We start from the raw sequence: 25074 nt of genomic DNA on the forward strand, positions 1-25074 counted from the left end.
TTTATGTATAAATCTAAGTTGTAATCTTGTGTTGCAGAATGTCGACAGATTCTCCTACCAATGATGTTGCAGCACACTCGCATGTTGATGGAGGCTAATGAAGAGATGAAAGATTGTATAGATGTCTTATCTAATATATTGAATCTCACTTTTCCTAAAGACATGGTAAGATCATCAGAGAATCTCAAGAAATACTTTACAAAAAAAAAATCATAAATTTTGGGGTCATATCACATTGTATGTTTGTCTGTTTGTATAATCTTTTGTGACACAGTAGTTTAGTTTTCATGGTATAAGTTTCAAATTTTATAGTGGAGGAATTGATTACTTGAAAAGAATTAATTTTGTGGTCATACAATTTTGTCTCTCAGTCTATTTATATCCAGTCTTTAGATATAAGTACAATGTAATTCTTACATGATTTTATGTCGGAGTGATTTTTCCATGTCACCTTACTTATGTGTTATATTGCTGTATCAAATACTGTTGTCACCTTCATTTCACAGCCATTAGCAGGGCCCTTTCTGTTTGTGCCAGTTTTCTAGTTTATGCCTGTGACCTTCACTATTTTGTAGACTTAAACCTGTTTTCTTTTTAAAACTCTCTCATTGTAGGTTTCCCATGATGAAGACATTTCTCTGATTACCAAAATGAGTTTAAGAACTGTGATACAAGCCTGTATAAAACTAGACAAGTCCACAACAGAAGCAGTAAGTGTTATAGTGTTATACTCAGATAAAACTAGACAAGTCCACAACAGAAGCAGTGTTATAGTGTTATGCTCAGATAAAATTATACAAGTCCACATCAAAAGCTGTAAGTCTTAGAGTGTTATACTCAGATAAAACTAGACAAGTCCACAACAGAAGCAGTAAGTCTTAAAGTGTTCTACTCAGATAAAATTAGACAAGTCCACAACGGAAGCAGTAAGTCTTAAAGTGTTATACTCAGGTAAAACTAGACAAGCCCACAACTAAGTATTAAAGTGCTATACTCAGATAAAACTAGACAAGTCAAAACAGAAGCAGTAAGTCTTAAAGTGTTCTACTCTGATAAAACTAGACAAGTCCACAAAAGAAGCAGTAAGTCTTAAAGTGTTCTACTCAGATAAATCTAGACAAGTCCACATCAGAAGCTGTAAGTCTTAAAGTGTTCTACTCAGATAAAACTAGACAAGTCCACAACAGAAGCAGTAAGTCTTAAAGTGTCGTACTCAGATAGAACTAGACAAGTCCACAATAGAAGCAGTAAGTCTTATAGTGTTCTACTCAGATAAAATTAGACAAGTCCACAAGAGAAGCAGTAAGTCTTAAAGTGTTCTACTCAGATGAAACTAGACAAGTCCACAACAGAAGCAGTAAGTCTTTAAGTGTTCTACTCAGATAAAATTATACAAGTCCACAACAGAAGCAGTAAGTCTTTAAGTGTTATACTCAAGATAAATCTAGACAAGTCCACAACAGAAGCAGTAAGTCTTTAAGTGTTATACTCAAGATAAATCTAGACAAGTCCACAACAGAAGCAGTAAGTCTTAAAAAAGTGCTATGCTCAAATACAGTGTGTAATAAAACTATAATTATACAAATTTCCTGTTTATTGCAAAGTCTAGTAAATGAAGTAAGAAATTTATGGTCATATATTAAATGTTCATATTGATTGGTAATATTATGGTGGGTGTGTCTGGAAGTGTGTTTTCTATTTGTAGATAAAGTGTGTGTGTGTGTTGATGAGCATGCTGAGACAGATGAAGGACTTCCACTTTACACAGTATATGGCCATGGATGACTTCAGCTTCCTCATAGATCTGAGGGATTTTCTCATGGAAATTCTGATGCTCTTCTTAGATCTAGTGTCCAATAATGTCTTCCCAGCCGACTGGATGGAGATGATTATGTTAGAAAACAGGTAGGTTCTGAGATCTGGACCTTGTTACAGGTATAGTCCCTGAAATTTCTGAAACCCCACATGAACACTAAGTGAATGGTGAACTTCAAGAGAGCAAATAGGGGTAGTAGAATAATTCAGGGATTGTATGCCCAATATTTTCTTGTTTGATTTACCATGTTTTTTTCTGTATTTTTTGTAATGAATGAACTTTTGTGTTGGTGTTTCCAAGAAAAGCATCATATATATATATATATATATATATATATATATATATATATATATATATATATATATATATATATATATATATATAGCTAACTTGCTTGAACATCAATTGAGGTTTGTGCCCAAGTGTTCATGTACATATTTGCATAAATTACCCAAAGAGAAAAAGTAGTAGGTGGATATACATGTATTAGAAGAAATAATGTGTACATGCTTTTTTCAGTATTATTCTGCGTGCCTTACAAATATTTGCCAGAGTAATACATGAAAGATTTACTCAGGAATTTGAGCAGGAGGTATGTTTGAGTTGATGGATTGCATCCACCTTCAGAAACTGTTGTTAAAAACCTACTGTTTGATCAAAAAAATTAAATGTTGATAAACCTTTTACTTGGTTTTCCAGCTGTGGGGATTTTTCTTCAAGTGTTCAATATCATTCCTTACCCAGAAATCATTACAACTGGAACATTTCACCACCTCCAAAAGGACCAAAATAGTCTGCAGGTAAAGACACATACACCATTTCTTTGATATGTAATTGTTGACTCTGAAGTCTCAAGGGCCTCTTAGTTTCAAATTTCATTTGAACTTTGTGGACAATTTGCTTCCAGTATATTATTGTCATTTCAGGTACAGAGACATGAGGAGAGAAGCAGGTTTTGAAATAAGGCAAATGTGGTTCCATTTAGGTCAGTAAGAAAAGACAGAAGTGCTTCTGTATAGCTAGGAAAACATTTATTTGTGTCTTCATTACTTTGTTCAATAGTCTGCAGTCTTTTAAAATGCTTATAAATTTTACAGGTCCACATAAAATTGATTTCATTCCGGATTTGGTTGGTGCTGTTTTGGAAATGACATTAATTCCAGAGATTGGTAAATCACTTTTTTCATTTTTAAAGATAAATGTATGTTATTCAGATTTACATGTAAGAAATCTTGTTCAATTTCTTAGAATGAAATTTTGTTCCTTGTTAGATTGAAACATTCTTATCGCATGTGTATTCTTTTTAGAACTAAGGAAAGCTACAATGCCAATTTTCTTTGACATGATGGTATGCGAGTTTATGCAGATTGAACCTTCCACAAGAAAAATAAAAGGCAACTTTAACCAAGTAGAAAATGAGTTAATAATGCATTTGGATGCTCTAGTCGAGGGGGGACAGGGGGATGAAGAGTACAAGGATCTGATCTGTGAAATGTAAGTCCCCCCCCCCCCCCTCTTTTACTATTTTTAAAATAGCTTACTTGGTAGAATCTTGTCTACTTTTAAAATGCCATACTTTGCCTTGTAGCCTCAAACAGTAAAACAATAGATTATAGAACATTTATATGAATATTGAAGTAAATGTAATAAATTATTGTCATTTTAAAAAGGTACAGATTTACATATATAATAAAACTTGAATACATTAAAATGTGAGTTACATTAACTGAAATGGAAAAAAGTCTCTGTGAAGAAAAGAAATGCCTAGTTATTAGTTGGAACTTCTGGTTATGGTGTGAATATATATTTGTGAGATGCAGGGATTCTGATACAGTATACAGTTAAGTAGTTCAATTTTACAGACTCTTTAAGCTATGTAGTGGTCACAGTACCCTGAAGGACCAGGGACTGCGGTTTGTAAACACCATCAAGGAATTACTACAACATTTACTGGAATACAGAAAGATTATACAGAGTGAGGTCAAAGAGCTTCGTATGAGCTGCATTGTCAATCTTCTGGTGAGTACGTAAAAAAAGTTTGTCTACTCTACTTTGTACTTAATTTAAAAAGAGTAAAAAACCAACCAAAAAAAAAACAACTGTAACTTCTGTAAGTAAACATTACAACTAGTGCAAGTGGCCATGTTAAATACATGTAGGTCAAATCTATTTAAGCTGGAGGCTTACCGACAAACAAAGTGTATTCAATAAAACTAGGAAAAGATATGAATATAAGATAAGTCTCATAGCTGGTATGGCTGATAAAAGATCTGAATAAAGGACATTCATAAATTACAGATGCCTTCCTGTTTTTCAGAACTTTTACCATGATATTGGAAGGCAGGAGATGTACATTAGATACCTGTACAAACTTTGTGATCTCCACATGAAATGTGACAATTATACAGAGGCAGCAAACACTGTTAAACTCCATGTCAGTCTTCTCAGGGTAAGATTAAACTCCAGTCTTCTTAGGGTAAGATTAAACTCCATGTCAGTCTTCTCAGGGTAAGATTAAACTCCAGTCTTCTTAGGGTAAGAATAAACTCCATGTCAGTCTTCTCAGGATAAGATTAAACTCCAGTCTTCTCAGGATAAGATTAAACTCCAGTCTTCTCAGGGTAAGATTAAACTCCATGTCAGTCTTCTCAGGGTAAGATTAATCTCCACTTAAGTCTTCTCAGGATAAGATAAAATTCCACATCAGTCTTCTCAGGGTAAGATTAAACTCCATGTCAGTCTTCTCAGGGTAAGATTAAACTCCATGTCAGTCTTCTTAGGGTAAGATTAAACTCCATGTCAGTCTTCTCAGGGTAAGATTAAACTCCATGTCAGTCTTCTCAGAGTAAGATGTAGATTATTTACACACACTTATTTAGAGGGTTACCGGGTGGATTTTATTGTAAGATTAGAAACAAAATCACTGAACCTGAAAGCACTTCAAGCAAACCAAACACATAAGTAATAAAAATTCCCATTGATTCATAAGATTCATGTTTCTTGTGGATATAAACGATAATGTTAAAGTTTATTTAACAGGTTCATTCCCCATAAACTATTAATGAATATTGATAATATGATCTGCATTCTGCCTTTATGTTACATATAAATAAGATGAAGTTTTTTGAGCAGTTCTCGTGTACCTATTGTTTAAGTAAGAATTAACATTATCAGAATTCAAGCCTTTAGTGAGTCTGAACAAGAACCCCACTTTATAAGGTGGATTTATACATGATCTTTATCACAGTATACCAGACAATGTTGTGTTGATTATTTTACGACAGTGGACAGATGATGGATTGGACCCCATGCTCTACAGCACCTGGTATCCAGAAGCTCGCACACACAGAGAACTCAAGGAGAGCCTGTATTACGACATCATCTCTTTCTATGATAAAGGAAAGGTAATTTATTTTGTTATATTATGATTCAGTGTCATTCTGCCATCTTGAATGGAATGACTGTAAATAGATAAGGATTTAGTGTGTTTTGTGATTGTATTTTTTTCTATTTTCTCTGTCAGATGTGGGAAAAAGGTATAGAGTTAACCAAAGAACTTGTCCATCTTTATGAAGAAGAGCTGTTTGACTATGAAAGGCTTAGTGTTATCTTGGTAAGTTGTCATCCCCTCTCAACAAAGTTCTGTTTCTGATGAATGCTTTGGATGCAATGTAGATTAAGCAACTATTCAACATTTGCTACAAAAAAGCTCATCTACCAGTGAAAGAAGATAATAGATTTTTAAAAGTCAATGGGCAAGGGCAATGAAAGTGCTAAATGTTATGGATGCAAAATAAAAAGTACAGTTTGATTAAAGCCTTGCACTAGATTATGCTAGGGGGCCATAGGAAGAAACCTATTCTTTTAGGATCAAAAGGTCAAAGTTACTGAATCGTGGACATTTATAATCTTTCATACCTATTATACTTATCATACTTATTACAAAAATGCTAGATAACCAGAGGAGGAAATACTGATTTTAGGATTTAAAAGTCATTGACTATTTCAATATTAGAGATATAGAGATAATGTATATTTACTGGTCAGCTTTTAATTTTATAATTATTGGAAATGAATGTAATTGTATAACACCACATGACTATGTATGGTGTATTTGTCTTACCATGTAGCCGTTTTTTTTGGTGGGGATATAATTTTGGCCTATTTTGGTGATTTAAAAAATTCACCCAAATAAAAACCGCAAAATTTGTAGTCTGCATGCTTTGCATTTGTAAACAAGAGAGGTAAGGGAGAGTACAGGTGCATGTATTACATCGGAACTAAATTCCCCTCCCCCCTTTTTCTGGACTCGTCTTTTCTCTAAGGACTGATTTCACCGATATCACATTGCATGTTTATTGCGTGTAACTTCCCAATTTTTGAATGATTGTTATGTATGACATAAGTCAACAAACATTTATAAATACATCCATTTAGTTAATTTTATTTCGAATAAATATATATATATATATATATATATATATATATATATATATATATATATATATATATATATATATATATATATATATATATATATATATATAATGGTCTATATATTCAAAAAACTTTTTTATCTTTTTCTAATTCATCACTGCCAAACCTTTAACTCCAATCGACCCTGATCAAGGTCATGTTTGTTTAACACTGTCCACCTAGTTGGTTTCGAATCATCTGCCATTTAAAACAACACACTCATGAAGTTGAACAATAAAGATTATTTAACAGTAAACGTTTTACACTACTTGTTAAATATCTGATATCAATTATTACATATGTGTGACAAGTAATTGCGCTTGGGATGGTTTGTTTACATAGACATGTGCTTGGAATGCATTAATTGTCAGCAAAATGCTTGGGGTGTTTAAGGAAAAATATTTAGGAACTTAAGCTATTAACTTATATGATCAAAGAACAATTAAAATACAATATAGGCTTAAATATATGTTAATGTATAGTTTATATGTAAACTGAATTTGCAAAGAAAAAGTAAGTTTGTGTCCTACTTTCATTTAAAACGATACAAATACTTGGACTTTATAAAAAAAAATCTTAACATTACTTGTGGAGTTATAATAAGACCTACATCTGTATTTGCATTTTTGGGGTGTGTTTTATCCATAGGGTCTGCGTTTTTCCCAGGAACACCCCCCCAACTTTGGGGGTACATCCATTACAAGAGTGCGGCCTTTACGTGACTTTATGGTAACAGTTTTGAATTCACCAAAATATTATCCGCTAAAATTAATGGTATACCTTGGCAACCTAAAATTGCCAAATTTGTGTCCCGCCAAAAAAAAAAAAACAGCTATACGGTATGTGTGTGTTATTTAATTTCATTTATAGTAAATAATAATAAATCATTATTTGAAATCATTTTGTAGAAAAGACAAGCTGAGCTGTTTGCCTGCATTATAAGAGAGCTGCGTCCTGATCCCGAGTACTTTAGGGTTGGATATTATGGCCGTGGATTTCCCTCCTTCTTACAGGTTTTTATTTTATCAATTCTGAGAAATATATGTATTGGTATGTGAAAGAAAAGGATATTAAGGACCTTTTCCATATCACATCCAGTATCATCCCAAGACACCAATACAGAGTCGTCCTGAGGGCTGATATTGGTCGATACATGTGAGTCTTGTAGATCCCACAGTATCGTGATTCACAGATGTTTGTTCCTTATTTTAGGGATCTTATTTTAAAGCAAAACTTATTATTAACAAATGAATCAATGTTTAAATTTCTCTTCGCTTAAATTTTTTCCATGTGAAAATTCAATGTTGATGAAAAGATTAGGAGAAATATTTATTAAATTGGTTTGACATTTTAGGCATGATAATAAAACTGAATCTACATTTCTGTATTTTAGAACAAAGTCTTTATATACAGGGGGAAGGATTATGAGAGGCTTACAGACTTTAACTCTCGAATGCAGACCTTATTTCCCAATGCTGAGGTAAATTTGATGATAGCTTTTCTAAGTAAATTACTTACAGTTGGAAGGTAAAGGGAGAAATTTTGCCATTAGTTCTAATTGTAAGTCAGTGTAACCAATAATAACATGGTTCTTTTTCCCATCAGCTTCTGAAGTCCTTGTCACCACCCAGCAGTGAAGTGAAAGATTCTGACAAACAATGTATCCTTTTTGTCACTGAATTTCATAGTATACATTTATAACAATTGGTAAAGTAAAGAATTCACATCTGTGGACTACTGTCACATTGAAGATTTTCTGGGAGAGAACTTTTTATCTCACAGGAAGCTCTGAATTTGACACTCTGAGGAAAACTGAAATGACTAAGGTACACCTTTAAAGAATTGAACAACTTTCTGTTAGACTGTGTCTGAAATTTATAGCTAATTCCAAGAACACAGAGGAAATTGTTCTTAAAACATCAGAAATTAACAGTATGTTATAGCAAAATATGGTGTCATCCAAAATAAGGATCAATGTCATAAATTTCGGATGATACTTAATGTTAAAGTTAATTTTAAGTCTGTGACATGTATGTACATGTACTTGAAATTACATACCTTCTCTGAAGGAATGGACATTTCCACTATTAGGGAAATAGCCAGAGATTGGCAAAATAATGACACCAAGGTACTAGGTAACTTTCACAAATGAAAATACTTGACCTTTGATCTTGTCTCATGAATGAATGAATTTTTTAATCCCTTATTGTTGTGTACATGTGATTTCCTTAATACATCGAAGATTTACAAATAAATGCTGTTACTCCAGTGTTGGAGTTACAAGACAGATTCCGTGATAAGAGTGTCAACGAAAAAATCCTCAAGTAAGTACTGATCTAAGTTACATGATGAATATTGGAAAGTTGAGCCTATACAAAATCATGTTTACACTTGTGGAATTTTAATAGATCTGAAACAGATTTGTTTGTGTTTAAATTTGCAGAAGCTGCACAATACTGTGATCAAATTTTAGAATTTGTGCATTTACAATTCAAACAATTTTTTTTTTAATGAAAACTGTTTTGTTTAATGATGGGATATGGTTGTGAGTCTGTGTAAGAATTATAAAAGCATATGGAGAAGTCGCCTCTTGTAGGTGTGTCAAATCTTGTACTAATCAAGTTATAGCAATGAGGGACCCTTATCTAACAATGCATACAGTGAAATAGTGATCTTGATTTTTAAGGTATTGTCTGAAAGACCTATTACTACTGGTTAATTTGTTTGATAAGGAACTAAGCATTTATAGTCTTAGATTTGACTTTATGAAAGTCACAGCCCTCAGGATGTGGGGAATATGTTCTATTGTTTAAACCATTTTTGTGTCAAATGCATACAAATTGGAGTTCATAAAAAAAAGCAACTTTTAGCATTTGTATCATTACAAACATGTGAGAACACTTCTTTTCTGTATGTGTATGTGGATCATATTTTATTAAGTTAAGCATACCCAAAAATACAGCATCGCATACTTTTGGTTTCACTTTGTAATTCCACAGATAACACTTGAGAAAGATCAGTCCTTTTTAGGACACTTTTTTTCAGGTTCAGTCGAAAGCTGCCAAGTTTAATTAATCGTTCCTTAATTTGTACTCTCAGATAAGTGAAAGCAAGTAAAACATGATAGACTATTATGCTCACTATTTATTATATTTCAGGTATTATTCAGTGAATGAAGTACAGAAGTTTACATTTGACAGAAGAATGGAAGAGGGTGGTGGGGATATTTCAGTGAGTTTTAATTTGATTTACATGTAGTGAGGTAAAAAATTTTTTTTAGATAATACAAGATGGCACTAAGCAGCACATCTTAATCAGGACCTGAGACCAAGGGCAAAATAAACTAGATGCTGTCATAAGACAGTAATACCCACACTAAGGTGTTTGCCTCTAAATGCACTCTCCTTCAAATTCTGGTAACCAGAGACGAAGCACAAATTTAAATCAAGCATAAAATGCTCAGGTGAACATACGGGCTTCTTATATAAATATATCATTACCAGTCTGATATTACATAATTTAAAAATGTAAATTCTGTTAAAGAGAGAATTTTTGAAAGATTTGTGTAAAAAAAAAAGGGGAGGGGGAGTAATTTTTGGTCCATAATTGGGACTTTTTATATTATTGTCAAAACAACAAATATTATAAATAATTATTCTAGTGCATAGCTTTTTTTGATGAACTTTAAAAAAAAATAGATGCCAAAATGACAACTTGTGCAAATTTTTATGAGTATTAAGGAGAACCCCTTACCAAACCTTGACCCAATCAACTTTGTCAAAAATCAACCTCCACCCACGATTTATCTGTTTTCCTGTCATGCTTGGAATAGATAAAACAAACTTATGTAAACATAAAACAATAATGTAAAAATAAAAAAAATAATATAAATTTTTCAAATGTACACCTGTTTGCAAAATTTCTAGACCCATGTATGGAATTACGTCACACTACGAGCACTACTTTTTTTTTATCGTTATTGGATTGCACATGGTGTAAGTACATCATTATTACCAGTGGGAATATTAATATTTAGTGGGTTTAAATGGATTTATTATTGTATGAAGTTAACAGTACCTATAACAGATGGTAAGTACATTATGAATATATTATTTTAAAAGTTCAGTATGGAAAGGGGTTGGTTTGTTGTTTAACGTAGTCGACTCCCTCTCATATGGAGACACCACCACTTGCCGGTGGAGGGCTGCAAATTTTGACCTATGCTCGGCACTCAGGGCCATTGAGCAGTGAGGGATTTTTTTCATGCCAACACCTACTGTGACCTCGGTTTATACAGTCTCATCCGAAGGACTGGTCTCCACATCCCGCAGTGGATTCGAACCCGCAACATAAGGATCAACTCCTTACTTTACGACTCTGGAGCAGACACTCTAACCAACCATTGCGCCACGTGGGTGACTAGAACAGGGTAAAATAATCAGAAAATGGTTAGGGGCCTATAGTTGGAAAAGGGTCAAAGATCATTGGAATGCCACAATTATACAATGAGGCAAGTCCCTGGGGTCATTCCCACTCTTTGGAACTGGAAACAATAACATAGCTTTCATTAAAGCAAAAGCCCATAAGTCATCTTTGTATAATGACACACTAAATAGGATATATGGTCATGACCCCCTGGAGGTCATTCAGAACCCCTAAAACTTCAAATGATCATATATCTTGAAAATGGTATAAAACTTCTACCCTTAACCATGTATAATATTGTCCCTTAAGTCATTATGCATTAAATGGTATAAAGGTCACGGCCCCTTGAAGTCATCCTTACCTGAAACTGGAAATGATCACAATATGACCTGCGTCAAAAGTGTGTCAGTGATGATCTGCTTTTATTCAGGACCCCCTAGGGTCAGCCCACCCTCCTAGAGTCAGAAAATGAAAATCATTCAGAGACCCGGCATTCTACTTTGTGTACATGTACATTTTTGTATTATTCACAATTTGTTTTATGCCAAAACAAGTTGTCAATAATTTGTATACATAAATGAGCCAGGGGCAGGGAAGGGGAAGGAGTTTTGTCTGCATTGTCTTAAATGTTAAAAACTCCTAAAATCTGTGAATATTAACCCGGCCGTTTCCCACTTGTCATCATTATTTACTGATCTTCTCACAACATACATGTGTCTGTATTAAATCAATAGATCATGGACTTTTTGGTCATATACCTAGCTCTCCCTTGAATCAGGAATGGTGATATAAATAATTTAAGAATGGTTAAGAATTAAAACAGATCTTGCATAATCTCTTAAAATTGACCAAGCTTTGTAGTTGAATTAGCTATACTGGTATAGCTTTGTTTTGCTATTAAAAACACTTTGATTTAGCTATTTAATCATACTTTTTTTAGATGTACATTTTTATCAATACAGATAAAAGGTGTGCACTATGTTGCCATGGATATGAATTTTCAACTTTGAGTTTTCTGAAAACAATGCATGAAAGAAAATTGTTTTTCAAGTATTGTGTCTTCTGAGAATTTACTGTCACAAATATATAAAGTTTTGCATGGGGCTATATACCTGGGGTAATCTCTCTCTCTCTCTCTCTCTCTCTCTCTCTCTCTCTCTAACATCTACTTGAGTCAAAATTAAAACGGAATTAAAAGACAATTGTTTTTTAAAATTCTGACTTTTTAGGATTTTACACTAATTCATACTGCAGCAAGAATGATATCCCTCCAAGAAATGTAAAAAAAAAAATAAGTTTACTAACTATCTTGTCTTTGATCTATAATTACAAAAGGACACAGCCAGAAGTCTTTTATTGTGGTTTGTTACAAATTTCATATGGAATTCCCATTCATTTGCTCAAGATCAGTAGAAATGAACTTGATCAATTATGCTTGAAAAGTACTCACTGTGAACCTGACTTGTTGAAGACAGGTAAACATACCCTTCAGGGTATAATTATTATACAAAGGCCTGTACAAAATTGAACAGTCATGATCAAATCATCATCATTATCTTAGAAAAAAGAAGAAAACCTTATTTCACATCTATAGGACACCACCTATCATATTCCAAAAGATTAATTGAATTCTGCTTAAGGTCAGATGACACGTTCCTCAATAATATCAGGGTTCGACACTAACGGTAGCCCGCTAGCCCGGGACAACTGAAAATTAAGGTCGGGCTACTAAACATGTCTTCAAGCTTGCCCTGCAGGGCAACTGAAATTTTTTACCAAACACTTACTCAGAGCAATTGTAAAGATTTTTAATTTTAAAAAGTACGTTTCGATTTTGTTACAGTCACTTACAGTGTTCTGAATCATCCCGTGTTTCACGATTCTCTGTAATTTTTTACCTTACCGCTGTACCTCGCACGTCACATCCACATGTGTGACAAACAACCAGTTTTTTTTTTTTTAAAGCATATACTTATCAGATACAAAAAAATGAAGAGGTAAACATGCTTTTATTAAAAAGTTAACAATTTAATTAATTAACTTGTTATCCATATCGAAGAAACATCCCTATTGAAAACGTTGCATGCATGGTTTTCCTCATAGATGTCGTAGCACTAATTGCTGCATTTGTAGCCCCCTTACAATTTGGGTTATTTGGAATCACATGTGTACATGACCACAGCCGAACAAATTGCACACGCTGCACACTAAGTAATTAACTTTAAAATCAACAAGAAAAATCAAAAAGTAAATGATTTTTTTTATTTTGGAAGACTTTTCGTAAACAATACCAAATAAAATAAATTGTAATTAATTAATTATGTAGTTGTTTTCTTGTCATTTTCTACCTGTTTTCTTGATAATTAAAAATACCCAGAAGTGATCCAAAATACACTAAAAAGGTGAGTAAATATAACTCCCCTTAGGTCACTTAATCAAAGATGGACTTGCCATGTAATGGAGATACCTGGCTTTCCTTTAATACCAAATAACCAGTTATAAACTTGTTAATCTAATTATTTGCAGTCAAGATGTAAAAGGTGATTTAGAATATTCTAATTTACTATACATAATTTTATGGAATTTTTCAAATAGAAAAACGCCTTAGTTACAGTCATGAAGTGACATATAATTTTACCCAAACCCCTTCCCGCATCTACCCCCCTCGTCGCTTTGCGACTCGGCCAGCAGCCTCTGGCTGCTGGACAACTAAATCATGAACAGGGTTAGTGGGAATTAGAAATTGCTAGCCCTGCGGGCCTCTATGGTTTTAAAGATAGTGTCGATCCCTGAATATATAATTTTTCCTAAGAATTTGTCATTGAAGTATTGCTACTTTAACAAGTTTCCTCACAAAAAATTGAGGTACATTACCAGGCATTTGTGCAAGATACCATATGATGGTGTTTTCTATATAATCCTATTGGAAATCTCTTGAATTGTCAATATCACAATGTTTGCTATATTCATTTTTTAAGACGTTTTGAAAATAGTTTAAATATCACAAGATAATGATGATTATGAATATTTTTCTATACATTATGAAGAGATACAAAACAGATATTCGAGGAACCTGTTGTCTGACCTTAAAATGTAGGAGTAGTTAGATTAAGAAGAAAGTGTGACAGACGGACGGACAGACACACGGACATGAGTAACAAATATACCCGAACTTTCTTTAGAAAGTGCGGGTATAAAAATCAATATGTAAGTGTAAGCCATGTCTCGAAAATCTCCTTCATTTATAATGCATATAATAACAATGACCATGTTGATGAAATGTTTAAAAGATTCATGTTTAGGAGACCACTCTCTATGAGGGGTAGCTCTACAGTTTATATTTAAATTAGTTTCTTTTTTTTTGCAACATTTGTCTAATGCTGTCATGAGTAAGTACATTATCTCCACACTTCTCAAAAGATTGTCAATACATGTATTTAAAATTTCCATTAGATTTCTTGTCCTTAGAAACAAATGTTTCATGCATCCTGAAGTTCTTGTATTGCATGACTGATTTTCTTTGAAATTTTTTTATCAATCTTCAGCGAATGTGGTTAGAGAGGACATACCTGACAACTCTGTACTCATTTCCTGGTATTCTTTGCTGGTTCCCAGTCAACCACACAGAAACGGTAATGTCACTTACATAGCATCTAATGTCCTTGTCTTGAGATTTTTTTTAAACTTTCAGATGTCATAGCTCACTGGCAATATAATATATTTTCAGTTATAATACAGGGTCACATTTTAGAAACAATTTTTAAAGTTTAGATTAACTTATATAAGATTTACATGTAATGGAAAAACAATTGAAGCTAGCTCATATTTAAACAAAGAATTCTATAAGATCTGAAAATGTTTTTTGTCCTTGACTAAAGGCCATTCGGCAGGTAAAGGTCATTGGCAGAAAAATAAGAAGATATCTCGGCCACAACTCTGTATAAATACATGTTTATATATATGTTTAGACCATTACTTTTTTGATGGTAATCTAAAGGAAGTTCAAACTTATGATCTCAGGTTGAAATTGTTCTACCCCAGTCAGGTCATTTAAGCGAGCCAAAGATTAAACCATAAAAAGGACTGGTGTAAATACTTCTATAAGAACATCAGTAGTACATAACCAACCTTAAGATTACAAATAAACAATGATACTGTCATAGTCCTAAGTGACGTCTAAGGTCACTTAGGGAAAATGATTGAGCTGTATTTGTAGAAGGAGGGAGAAGAATATCATTTTATGAGTTCATTCACAGTGTGCATTAGTGGTTTGTTTCAGAGTGTCTATATGTCTGTATTTTAGATAAGCTAATTGATCTGTTTCAAAATAAAAATACTATTACTTTTTTTATTGCAATTTACAATGTACATGTAAAATGTCAAAATGTTGATTACAGAAAAAAGTGAGCCCTCTGGAGAATGCCATTGAGACACTGGAGTCAACCAACAAGAGAATCAACTCGCTGATTGAGCAGCATATATCAGACAGCCATCTGAGTACCAACAACCTGGGGATGTTGTTGAATGGTGTGGTTGATGCCTCTGTCAATGGAGGAATATCTAATTACAAGGTCACTTGATAGAGATTACTGCTAAGCTTGGGAGATTAAGGATTGGAGGTCCTTTGTTAGCTTCTTAGTAGGAAACCAGATATGTTTAATATGGGGGGGGGGGGGGGTTTATTACAAGAAATGTCACGAGAAAACAAATGTCAATGAGACAGAAGACAGAGCTCTGTCCTGACAGAGTTTTAAAATTATGAGGAATTTATTGCTTTCAGTGTAAGAGCTTAGGCTTACATTGTGTGAGACAGTATGAACATGCCTCCATTCTATATCTCTCATGAATTTGAATTTAGACAGAAAAAAGATTACAAACACTTCTCATGACTCAACAATAACAGTTTATGATGGTCTTTAAAGAGAGGAACAACGGTGGTCAATCCTAAACTGAATGGGTCTAAAACAATTACCATATTATTAGAACTTTATAACTATTCAGTGTTCAGTTGTTCTATTGTAATGTTAAAGATGCAGAAGATGTTCATGAGAGATAAAATTTGTTCTCCATTATCACAGATTTAAGCTATAGCATTTTTTAAAAACTTCCAGATGTATTTTGGTATGTCTGAAATGTAAATCACCTGTTTTGTTTACAGATCTTTTACTCTGAAGGCTACGGTGAAGCAGAAGTACAGGCACATCTAGTCTGTAAACTGAAGGAGGTCACCAAAAATCAAGTAAGTCTGTAAACTGAAGGAGGTCACCAAAAATCAAGTAAGTCTGTAAACTGAAGGAGGTCACCAAAAATCAAGTAAGTCTGTAAACTGAAGGTCACCAAAAATCAAGTAAGTCTGTAAACTGAAGGAGGTCACCAAAAATCAAGTAAGTCTGTAAACTGAAGGAGGTCACCAAAAACCAAGTAAGTCTGTAAACTGAAGGAGGTCACCAAAAATCAAGTAAGTCTGTAAACTGAAGGAGGTCACCAAAAATCAAGTAAGTCTGTAAACTGAAGGAGGTCACTAAAAATCAAGTAAGTCTGTAAACTGAAGGAGGTCACCAAAAATCAAGTAAGTCTGTAAACTGAAGGAGGTCACCAAAAACCAAGTAAGTCTGTAAACTGAAGGAGGTCACCAAAAATCAAGTAAGTCTGTAAACTGAAGGAGGTCACCAAAAATCAAGTAAGTCTGTAAACTGAAGGAAGTCACCAAAAATCAAGTAAGTCTGTAAACTGAAGGAGGTCACCAAAAATCAAGTAAGTCCTACTGATAGTCTGTAAACTGAAGGAGGTCACCAAAAATCAAGTAAGTCTGTAAACTGAAGGAGGTCACCAAAAATCAAGTAAGTCTGTAAACTGAAGGAGGTCACCAAAAATCAAGTAAGTCCTACTGATAGTCTGTAAACTGAAGAAAGTCACCAAAAATCAAGTAAGTCCTACTGATAGTCTGTAAACTGAAGGAAGTCACCAAAAATCAAGTAAGTCTGTAAACTGAAGGAGGTCACCAAAAATCAAGTAAGTCCTACTGATAGTCTGTAAACTAAAGAAGGTCACCAAAAATCAAGTAAGTCCTACTGATAGTCTGTAAACTGAAGGAGGTCACCAAAAATCAAGTAAGTCCTACTGATAGTCTGTAAACTAAAGGAGGTCACCAAAAATCAAGCAAGTCCTACTGATAGTCTGTAAACTGAAGGAGGTCACCAAAAATTAAGTAAGTCCTACTGATAGTCTGTAAACTGAAGGAGGTCACCAAAAATCAAGTAAGTCCTACTGATAGTCTGTAAACTAAAGGAGGTCACCAAAAATCAAGTAAGTCCTACTGATAGTCTGTAAACTAAAGGAGGTCACCAAAAATCAAGTAAGTCCTACTGATAGTCTGTAAACTAAAGGAAGTCACCAAAAATCAAGTAAGTCCTACTGATAGTCTGTAAACTGAAGGAGGTCACCAAAAATCAAGTAAGTCATATTGATTAATAATCATCTATGTTTCATTATTGACTATGATAAAACTTGTTTCATGAACAAAGGTTGAGGTCACCAAAAATCAAGCAAGTCCTACTGATAGTCTGTAAACTGAAGGAGGTCACCAAAAATCAAGTAAGTCCTACTGATAGTCTGTAAACTAAAGGAGGTCACCAAAAATCAAGTAAGTCCTACTGATAGTCTGTAAACTAAAGGAGGTCACCAAAAATCAAGTAAGTCCTACTGATAGTCTGTAAACTAAAGGAGGTCACCAAAAATCAAGCAAGTCCTACTGATAGTCTGTAAACTGAAGGAGGTCACCAAAAATCAAGTAAGTCCTACTGATAGTCTGTAAACTGAAGGAGGTCACCAAAAATCAAGTAAGTCCTACTGATAGTCTGTAAACTAAAGAAGGTCACCAAAAATCAAGTAAGTCCTACTGATAGTCTGTAAACTAAAGGAGGTCACCAAAAATCAAGTAAGTCCTACTGATAGTCTGTAAACTAAAGGAGGTCACCAAAAATCAAGTAAGTCCTACTGATAGTCTGTAAACTAAAGGAGGTCACCAAAAATCAAGTAAGTCCTACTGATAGTCTGTAAACTAAAGGAGGTCACCAAAAATCAAGTAAGTCCTACTGATAGTCTGTAAACTAAAGAAAGTCACCAAAAATCAAGTAAGTCCTACTGATAGTCTGTAAACTGAAGGAGGTCACCAAAAATCAAGTAAGTCATACTGATTAATAATCATCTATGTTTCATTATTGACTATGATAAAACTTGTTTCATGAACAAAGGTTGAGGGGTATAGAGGAATCACCAGGTCTGTCAATTTCTCTGGCCATGCACTGTACTGTATAAGCAGAATCTTTAGCAAGGATTCAATTTTGGCATTATTAGCGACAGTTCTGATATCGCTAAAATTTAATATCACTAACAATTTATTCCATATTGGTTGTTACAGTTATCTCTCTTGACATTAAAATATCACTAAAAATACTTCACGCTAAAAATATATATCAGTTTTTAGGGCTATATTTTTGTCTCACTAAAATTTCCACTAGCACGGTATTTAGGGGCTGAAATACACATTGATTTGACCAATGGTCAATTGGCTAGTTCATAGTCACCCCAGGAAAAAGTGTTAAATTTGTCCCCAATTTCATTGGAAGATTATACTTGACACAGAGAAGTCCTTATAACCTATGTATATGGATCAATAATGCTGTTATTTCAGCCCTGTGTCACATTCCAAAGTTAATAAGATACTTTTTTGTTCTCTGCTTTTTGGAACAGGGGATACATGTATTTGAGTCTGTTTGTCTCTTTGTCATTCTAGCTTTCTATAACACTTTAGTTTCTGGATGTTATCTCTTAAAGTCTATTAGCTTTTGCAATGAAATTTCATAACTTCCTATGACTTAAAGAAGACCCCTTTTATTGTCAAAGGCCAAGGTCAGAGAAATTCATATATTACATGAAATGGTTTCCAGATGATTACTTAGTTTTCTTTGAGTATTTGCAATCATATAGAAACAACTCTCTCTCTCTCTCTCTCTCCCTCTTTCTAATTTAGGAAACCTCCTATTGATTTTGAGGTTAAAGGGTCAAAGGCCATAGTTACAAACTATACAACATTGTTACAAATTGGTTTTTGGATAATACATGTATCTCAAATAACCTACTGTCCTTAAGTGAGAGACATAAATTTTGTGAATAAGACTATTTATCAAGAGTTTGGACAATACAATACTTGAGTCTCACTCATGAGGCATATGTAACTGTGTTTTGATGGACTTTGTTTGTTTGATAGGTCATGCTGTTACGAGAGGCATTAAATATACACAAGGGAAAAGTTTCTGAAGAGTTGAAGCCTTTCCACGATCATATGGAACAAAGATTCCGTGAAATGTTGAAACTCATTCACAAGGAGTATAATCTCAATGTAAGTTAATGTATTGAAATTTTAGCATGTATATGTTATAGTAGTTTTTCTTACTCGATCTGTGCATTTTTTTATTTGGATAAAATACTTTTCATTAGGGCCCCGCAAGGATTTGCGGGTGCCCTATAGTAATCACTCTGTCTGTCTGTCCGTCTGTCTGTCCGTCTGTCATTCTTCCGTCCACAAATTTTCTGTTTTTTTCTAATAACTTTTTTTAGGATTGACCAATTAAGTTCATATTTGGTATGTTGGTTGAATAGGCAGTAAGACATATTTTGATGCTAAGTTTGGTTCTCTATGTCATCTGGTTTGGAGCTGGGGTGGTGGGGTAGATTCCTTAACTTTATATAAGAGTGAATTGGCAAAGAGAGATAACTGCTGAGAATGTTCCTATTGTAAACTATGAAAGGCTGCAATTCTGAATGATGTTTGCATTCTCTGAAATGTTGATTTAAATAATGTTCATACTTTATTTTGGAAAAATACACAATGAGTTATGATTTTATTGAATTCTAAAAACAAGATATAGATAAAGATATCTTTATTATTATTATTATTTTTTCTTTTTCTTTTTTCTTTCTTTTTTTCTGCCTTATGTAAATTCAAGAATACTATTTATTTTAACACTGGTATTCAGATAATAACCTCATTCTATCATTGCTGAAAAAGTTCTTATTGTAAACTTAGAAGAAAAGGTTGAGAGAGCAGTATAATTTATCCCCTGGGATTGATTATCTTGCTAGTTGCAGAAAATTTTATAGGGTTATCTTTCTGTCACTTTAAGATTAATTAACACCTTTGTCTGCAACTGATGTTTGTTTTGAAGTTAAGGTCAAGCCTAGGTGAAATTTGCATTCACTGAAGGCTGGTATTTTAGAAAATACATGCTTCATTCTTCTTTAAATATACATTGAATTGAGTTATTATAGATATGATGTTTTTTTACTGCCTTATGGACAAGGACACTATTTACAGGTTGTTGGATATTTAGCAGTTGCTGTTGCTTATTCTTCTTTATATATTTTTTGTAATCAAGTTAAATTCTCATCCCCTAATCTGCACCCTTATATTTCTACCCCTCGGCGGGGCCCTTGCTGACTGGTCAGATTTCTAGTTCAGTCTATTTATTTGAAAAATATTTCTTTAGCCATACATGATAATTACAGAAGTCTGTTTTGATTTGATTGTTGATGATATGTCAATACAAATATTTTAAATCCCCCTCCCCCCCCCCAAAAAAAATAAAAATTGAACTACTTGAATGATGATTTTCAGTATTTGTTTCAGCTGTATAATTTGACTACCTTATAAAAGATAAATTTAGAACTTTTTTAGTAACTGAATAGAAACTACATTAGGGTTGAACAGCCATGAGAACTAGGACAGACTGCATTGAATCATTTTTAATTATAGCTTCCAGAAGCACATCACACTGCCACACTGAAGCGTTATAAATCTATGTCAGCTGTAAGCCTCACTCGACTCAGTCAAGCATTTACTTCCATGAACAACAACCAGACAGTGACAGAGTAAGTTATTGATCAGACTTTTTTCCCCAAGAGATTGTGAGAGAAGATGTGAGAATTCAGTGTGCATATTTGTATTCAATTTAAAATCAACGAAAACACAACAAAATATCAAGATTACCATAAACGCTTGGAAAATAAAGCAGGGGAATTAGAAATACTACATGTTTTGGTGTATTATTGTGAATTTTCTCCCACTGTTCTAATTATTTCCCTGTGTTTTGTTTCAATCCGATAACCTTTACAGAAGGCTAACTGTGGTACATCGCAGGTAATTGTGTTGTGAAACTCTCTCATTCCTCATCTTGCTTGCATCTATTAACATCTGGTTATTTTCTTCTGTTCACTTCCTAGTTAGAAAGAAATATTGCATTATTATATATTAGATATTATTTATTGGAAGAATATAGAATATATGTCAGAATTTGTAGCAATAAAATTAAATTAGCAAAGCTGAAGATGTACATGAATACTAGCGTCCAAATCAGAAATTAAAGACTGGATCTGTTCCTGTGCATTTTTTCTGGATCTTAGACCCCCCCCCCCCCCCCTGTTCTATTTGAGACATGAGTTCCTCTGTATCTCTCCTGTTTTCTCTGAGACAAAGAAATTGCTCTTCAGTATCTCTCCTGTTATCTGTGAGACACAAGATGAGCTTTCTTGCCCTTATCTATGAGACATGAGATGAGCTCTTCAGCTTCTCTGAGATATGAGATGAGCTCTTTAGTATCTCTCCCTGTTATCTTTGAGATACAAGATGAATTCCTCAGTATCTCTCCTGTTATATCCCAGACAAAGAAATTGCTTTTAAATATCTCTCCTGTTATCTCTGAGACATGAGTTAAGCTCATCAGTATCTCTTCTGTTTTCTTTGAGAAACGAGATGAGTTCATTAGTATCTCTCCTGTTATCTTTGAGAGATGAGATGAGTTCATCAGTATCTCTCCTGTTATTTTTGAGACATGAGATGAGCTCACCAGCATCTCTCCTGTTATCATTGAGACATGAGATAACCCTCGGTATCTTCAATTCTAATTTTAAAAAAAGTGGATGCCATCAGCTGAGATAAATTTAGATGGTCTTTGTGACTAAATAGTTTTGAAAAATAGACATTATATTTGGTATGAAGGTTGTGACAACTTCATACAGACAAATTTTGAGGATTAAATTTTTTGAGGATCCTATGTCTTGAAGCAAGTTTTATTATGGCAGTTCATAAATCTCATTTAATAAGTTACAGAAAAAATTGTCAAGTGAAAGTTCACATGGGGGAGGGGGGGGGGGGGAGTCTGATTTCTTCTAATATATTCCTGCAGACAGCATGTTTGCATGATTGAGATATCTAAAGAGCTTTCTTTAAAATCTCTGTTTCTCATAGTTGGAAATACGCCATGTCTTAAATGATCCTCCTTAGTTCATGACATCTTGCCTTAAAATGGATGCATGGGCATAAACAGTTAATGAACATTCTAATTAAGTTTTAAAAATAATATATTCTGGTTTAAAGGTCTGAGGTAGAGCAAAATCGTTCATACATTGAGAATGCAGTAAAGCACATCCATTTGTTTACTCCTGTAAATCTTGCAGGCAAACTGTATATGCGCATGATTCAAATCCTCTTTAAAAAGTTCATCTATGTCCACACGGTTTCTCAAGAACAACAAAGCTGCCCACAATGTAACATATTAATGATGCAAGCATGGTATATTGTGAAAAATCTTCTTTCATTCCCACATTATACATATGGGATAAGGGGACAATCAAGTCCGTTCATTTAAAAAAAACAAAATGGTGAAAAGACTTAATATTTGAAAAGCAAGGCTACAATTAATCACTGAAATGCATTCTACAAATTACTTTGTTTTCAACATGGCACTTAGGTCAATGTCGGGTAATACGAGGGGTTCAGGCCAAGAAAACAGGGTCAAAGATTACACAGTTTTGAGTATGACATGATTAACTCATGTGAGTGTTGTGGCCCATGGGTCTTTTGTATTGTATAATTGCATTTTGAATAATTAATTTTTAACTTCTGGCAATTGCAGGACAGTAAATGAAACCCAATCAGGTCGCTCAGACAAGCATGAACAGCAAACAAGGAGCTCAAACAAATCTGACAGTGATAGAAAAAGCTCTCTGATTCGCTCCTCTAGTTTTCCCTCCCTTAAAAGTCCTCGTTTTACTAACTTTTATGTAAACAGTGTGATAGAAGAAGACATTCAAGAAACTGAAGCTCATGATTGATGATATATTGAAACTTTTTGCCATATTAATTCAATTTTAATCCATTATGCTTAATCAGTTGTAGCTCACCCGAGATAATAAGCTCACCCGAGATATTTAAAGTCATTTGAAGCTTTGCTGATCAAAAAGTATTTAGCATCTGTCTGTCATCTGCTAACTTTTTACATTGTCAATATTTTCCATCAGAGTTTGTCAAATCACCATATAAGCTAACATCTGTGCTGTAGTTTATAATTTAAGATTTATATTTCTCTAACTTATGATTATTTCCCTGAATATTTACCTGTGACAAGCAATGGCGGTATAAAGCAAATAAAAGGAAGAAAATTGTTCATTTAACATCAAAGTGGGCATCATTATGTTAAAAGAAAATTATCATACTGTTTCTCTCTGCTTTTCTAAATGTTTCCTTGTATTTTGTCAATATGGAAATATAAACACTTGATATAAATTTATTGCAGTGAGATGTTTATGCCTTGAAAGTCCTGTAAAATTGGAAGGGAAGGGGGCATGAATGCTTTTATGATGTAGCATAAATGTACAAATATGCTAAATGTATAATTGCACATTACTGAACTTGCAAAGTTAAGTCTTAGATTTTTTTTTAAAAAGGTTTTAAATTATTTAACTGAAAGACACTCATAAAAGTATAGCTGACATCAAAAAGTCCATTATCAGCTGTAATTGGGTCTGCATCAAATGTACTCTTCTTCTTAGTTCTTTGTCTAAGGGCTTATTCATGCACAATTTTTCAATGGAAACCATTCCTAACTTTCTGGGATATCATTATTGACAGAGATTGAAAAGAAAGAATGCAGCATCCAATTTTTTAATATGTCCAACTTGCAATGTAATATATCTCTCCTTATGCAATTCAAAGGAATCTACAACTTCATTAAGAGAAATTGTGTGGACAGACAGATGAAAAAGACCTGCAATAACATACAGCCTCCTTACAGCTTTTGTTGTTAGGGGGAGGGTGCGTTACTAACAATGTTATAGACAGTGAATCTATACTAATAGCATGAGAAAGTATAGTTAATATAGAATGATGCATTAGCTTCATTATATAGTTTGCACATTTGATTGGGACAATATGTATAAACCCCAATCACATCTCTTTGGATTATCACTGTCAGAGTTTGTAGCCTTTTTGCTGTGATAAGTTAACGTAAGTATGAGCTTTTGCTAAATATGCAGTAAGCTTCACATGCTATAAAGGTATATAGGTGGGGTCATAAAGAAAATGTGTAAATTGATGATTATTTAACACAACAAAGCTCAAGTGTGCTTATGTTGTTGAAAAGATACCACATACCCCTCTGTTCTCTTTGTTCTGTAAAGAACTATGTACGGTAAAAGCATATTTTTGCCTCCCAAAAAGGCAAATTTTAAAAATCTCTGGAATTGTACACAATTGAATTTATATGAAAATTCTTAAATGACAAAAATTATTTTAATTTGGAAGTAGATAATCTTCATTGTGTGTTTCTTTGACATCACAAACTATTTGAATTTTCAGTTATTTTGAAGACTAAGGACAAAATGGACAAAATTTGTTCAATTTTGAGTATAGAATTTACTGAGCACAAGCTTGTTCCAGAACAATTTTCACATATTTGATTGATATTATAATTCTACTCATTATATCAAAAGATAGAGCTGGGGCAGACCTGCGCTTGATGACTTTTAATCAAATATTAATATAAAATACATTTCTTCTCTGAAAATCATTGAAAATTTGAATTTAAGTCATCTTCTTGACCTCATATTTAACATATGACATCATGGCTGATGAAAATAGGTAATGCTCTCAAGTCTGCAGATACCCCCCCCCCCCCTTCCACCCAAGTTTACAAAATAAATTTAGATTTCTCCATCAATGATTGATTTGGGGGGCAGATATTGGTCATTACCGAATATAGTCCTCTTTGTATTTTTAAACAAATTTAACATGCAGCGGTGGAAAGAAAATTCATTACTAAATTGAAGTGCCACACCCTATAACAAGGGGAAATTATTAATGACTGTTTGAAGACATCATGATGGCAGAAGCAGACATAGACATCTTCTTCCCTGTACTTTCTGTGCAAGAAATGACAAAGCCATGAAAGTACTCTCAACTAGCAGACATTCTTTTTGAATAAAATCTGAACTTGTTGAACAGTAGCCAGAACAAAAACATA

The 25074-nt window shown here is 33.6% G+C and overlaps 2 protein-coding genes across 7 annotated transcripts in view; both read left to right on the forward strand.

Annotated features, from left to right (window-relative positions):
• The window catches only part of LOC133201196 (dedicator of cytokinesis protein 1-like), a 65951-nt gene that overhangs the window by 28415 nt on the left and 12462 nt on the right, over nucleotides 1-25074 (forward strand). For 3 of the 6 annotated variants that reach the window (XM_061336987.1, XM_061336986.1, XM_061336984.1), the window contains exons 26-48: nucleotides 38-165; nucleotides 615-710; nucleotides 1706-1905; nucleotides 2336-2408; nucleotides 2516-2616; nucleotides 2743-2801; nucleotides 2914-2985; nucleotides 3124-3310; nucleotides 3679-3835; nucleotides 4134-4265; nucleotides 5101-5220; nucleotides 5340-5429; nucleotides 7201-7305; nucleotides 7686-7772; nucleotides 7898-7952; nucleotides 8535-8616; nucleotides 9451-9523; nucleotides 14263-14349; nucleotides 15115-15288; nucleotides 15876-15956; nucleotides 18987-19118; nucleotides 20532-20647; nucleotides 20892-20915. In XM_061336987.1, the coding sequence (XP_061192971.1) occupies nucleotides 38-165; nucleotides 615-710; nucleotides 1706-1905; nucleotides 2336-2408; nucleotides 2516-2616; nucleotides 2743-2801; nucleotides 2914-2985; nucleotides 3124-3310; nucleotides 3679-3835; nucleotides 4134-4265; nucleotides 5101-5220; nucleotides 5340-5429; nucleotides 7201-7305; nucleotides 7686-7772; nucleotides 7898-7952; nucleotides 8535-8616; nucleotides 9451-9523; nucleotides 14263-14349; nucleotides 15115-15288; nucleotides 15876-15956; nucleotides 18987-19118; nucleotides 20532-20647; nucleotides 20892-20915 (2431 nt within the window). Of the gene's footprint in view, nucleotides 1-37; nucleotides 166-614; nucleotides 711-1705; nucleotides 1906-2335; nucleotides 2409-2515; nucleotides 2617-2742; nucleotides 2802-2913; nucleotides 2986-3123; nucleotides 3311-3678; nucleotides 3836-4133; nucleotides 4266-5100; nucleotides 5221-5339; nucleotides 5430-7200; nucleotides 7306-7685; nucleotides 7773-7897; nucleotides 7953-8534; nucleotides 8617-9450; nucleotides 9524-14262; nucleotides 14350-15114; nucleotides 15289-15875; nucleotides 15957-18986; nucleotides 19119-20531; nucleotides 20648-20891; nucleotides 20916-22689; nucleotides 22962-25074 lie in introns of those variants that run through there. The other 3 variants (XM_061336989.1, XM_061336990.1, XM_061336985.1) reach the window with 3 other exon arrangements.
• The window catches only part of LOC133201198 (transmembrane protein 127-like), a 66400-nt gene continuing 46249 nt past the window's right edge, over nucleotides 4924-25074 (forward strand). The window contains exon 1 of the mRNA XM_061336994.1: nucleotides 4924-4953. The gene's annotated coding sequence lies outside the window, so the exon portion shown is untranslated. The remainder of the gene's footprint in view (nucleotides 4954-25074) is intronic.

Source organism: Saccostrea echinata, unplaced genomic scaffold, assembly GCF_033153115.1.
Source record: "Saccostrea echinata isolate AGI-Se365-2 ecotype Australia unplaced genomic scaffold, CSIRO_AGI_Sech_v1 ptg000042l, whole genome shotgun sequence".
Classification (NCBI taxonomy): Eukaryota; Metazoa; Mollusca; class Bivalvia; order Ostreida; family Ostreidae; genus Saccostrea; species Saccostrea echinata.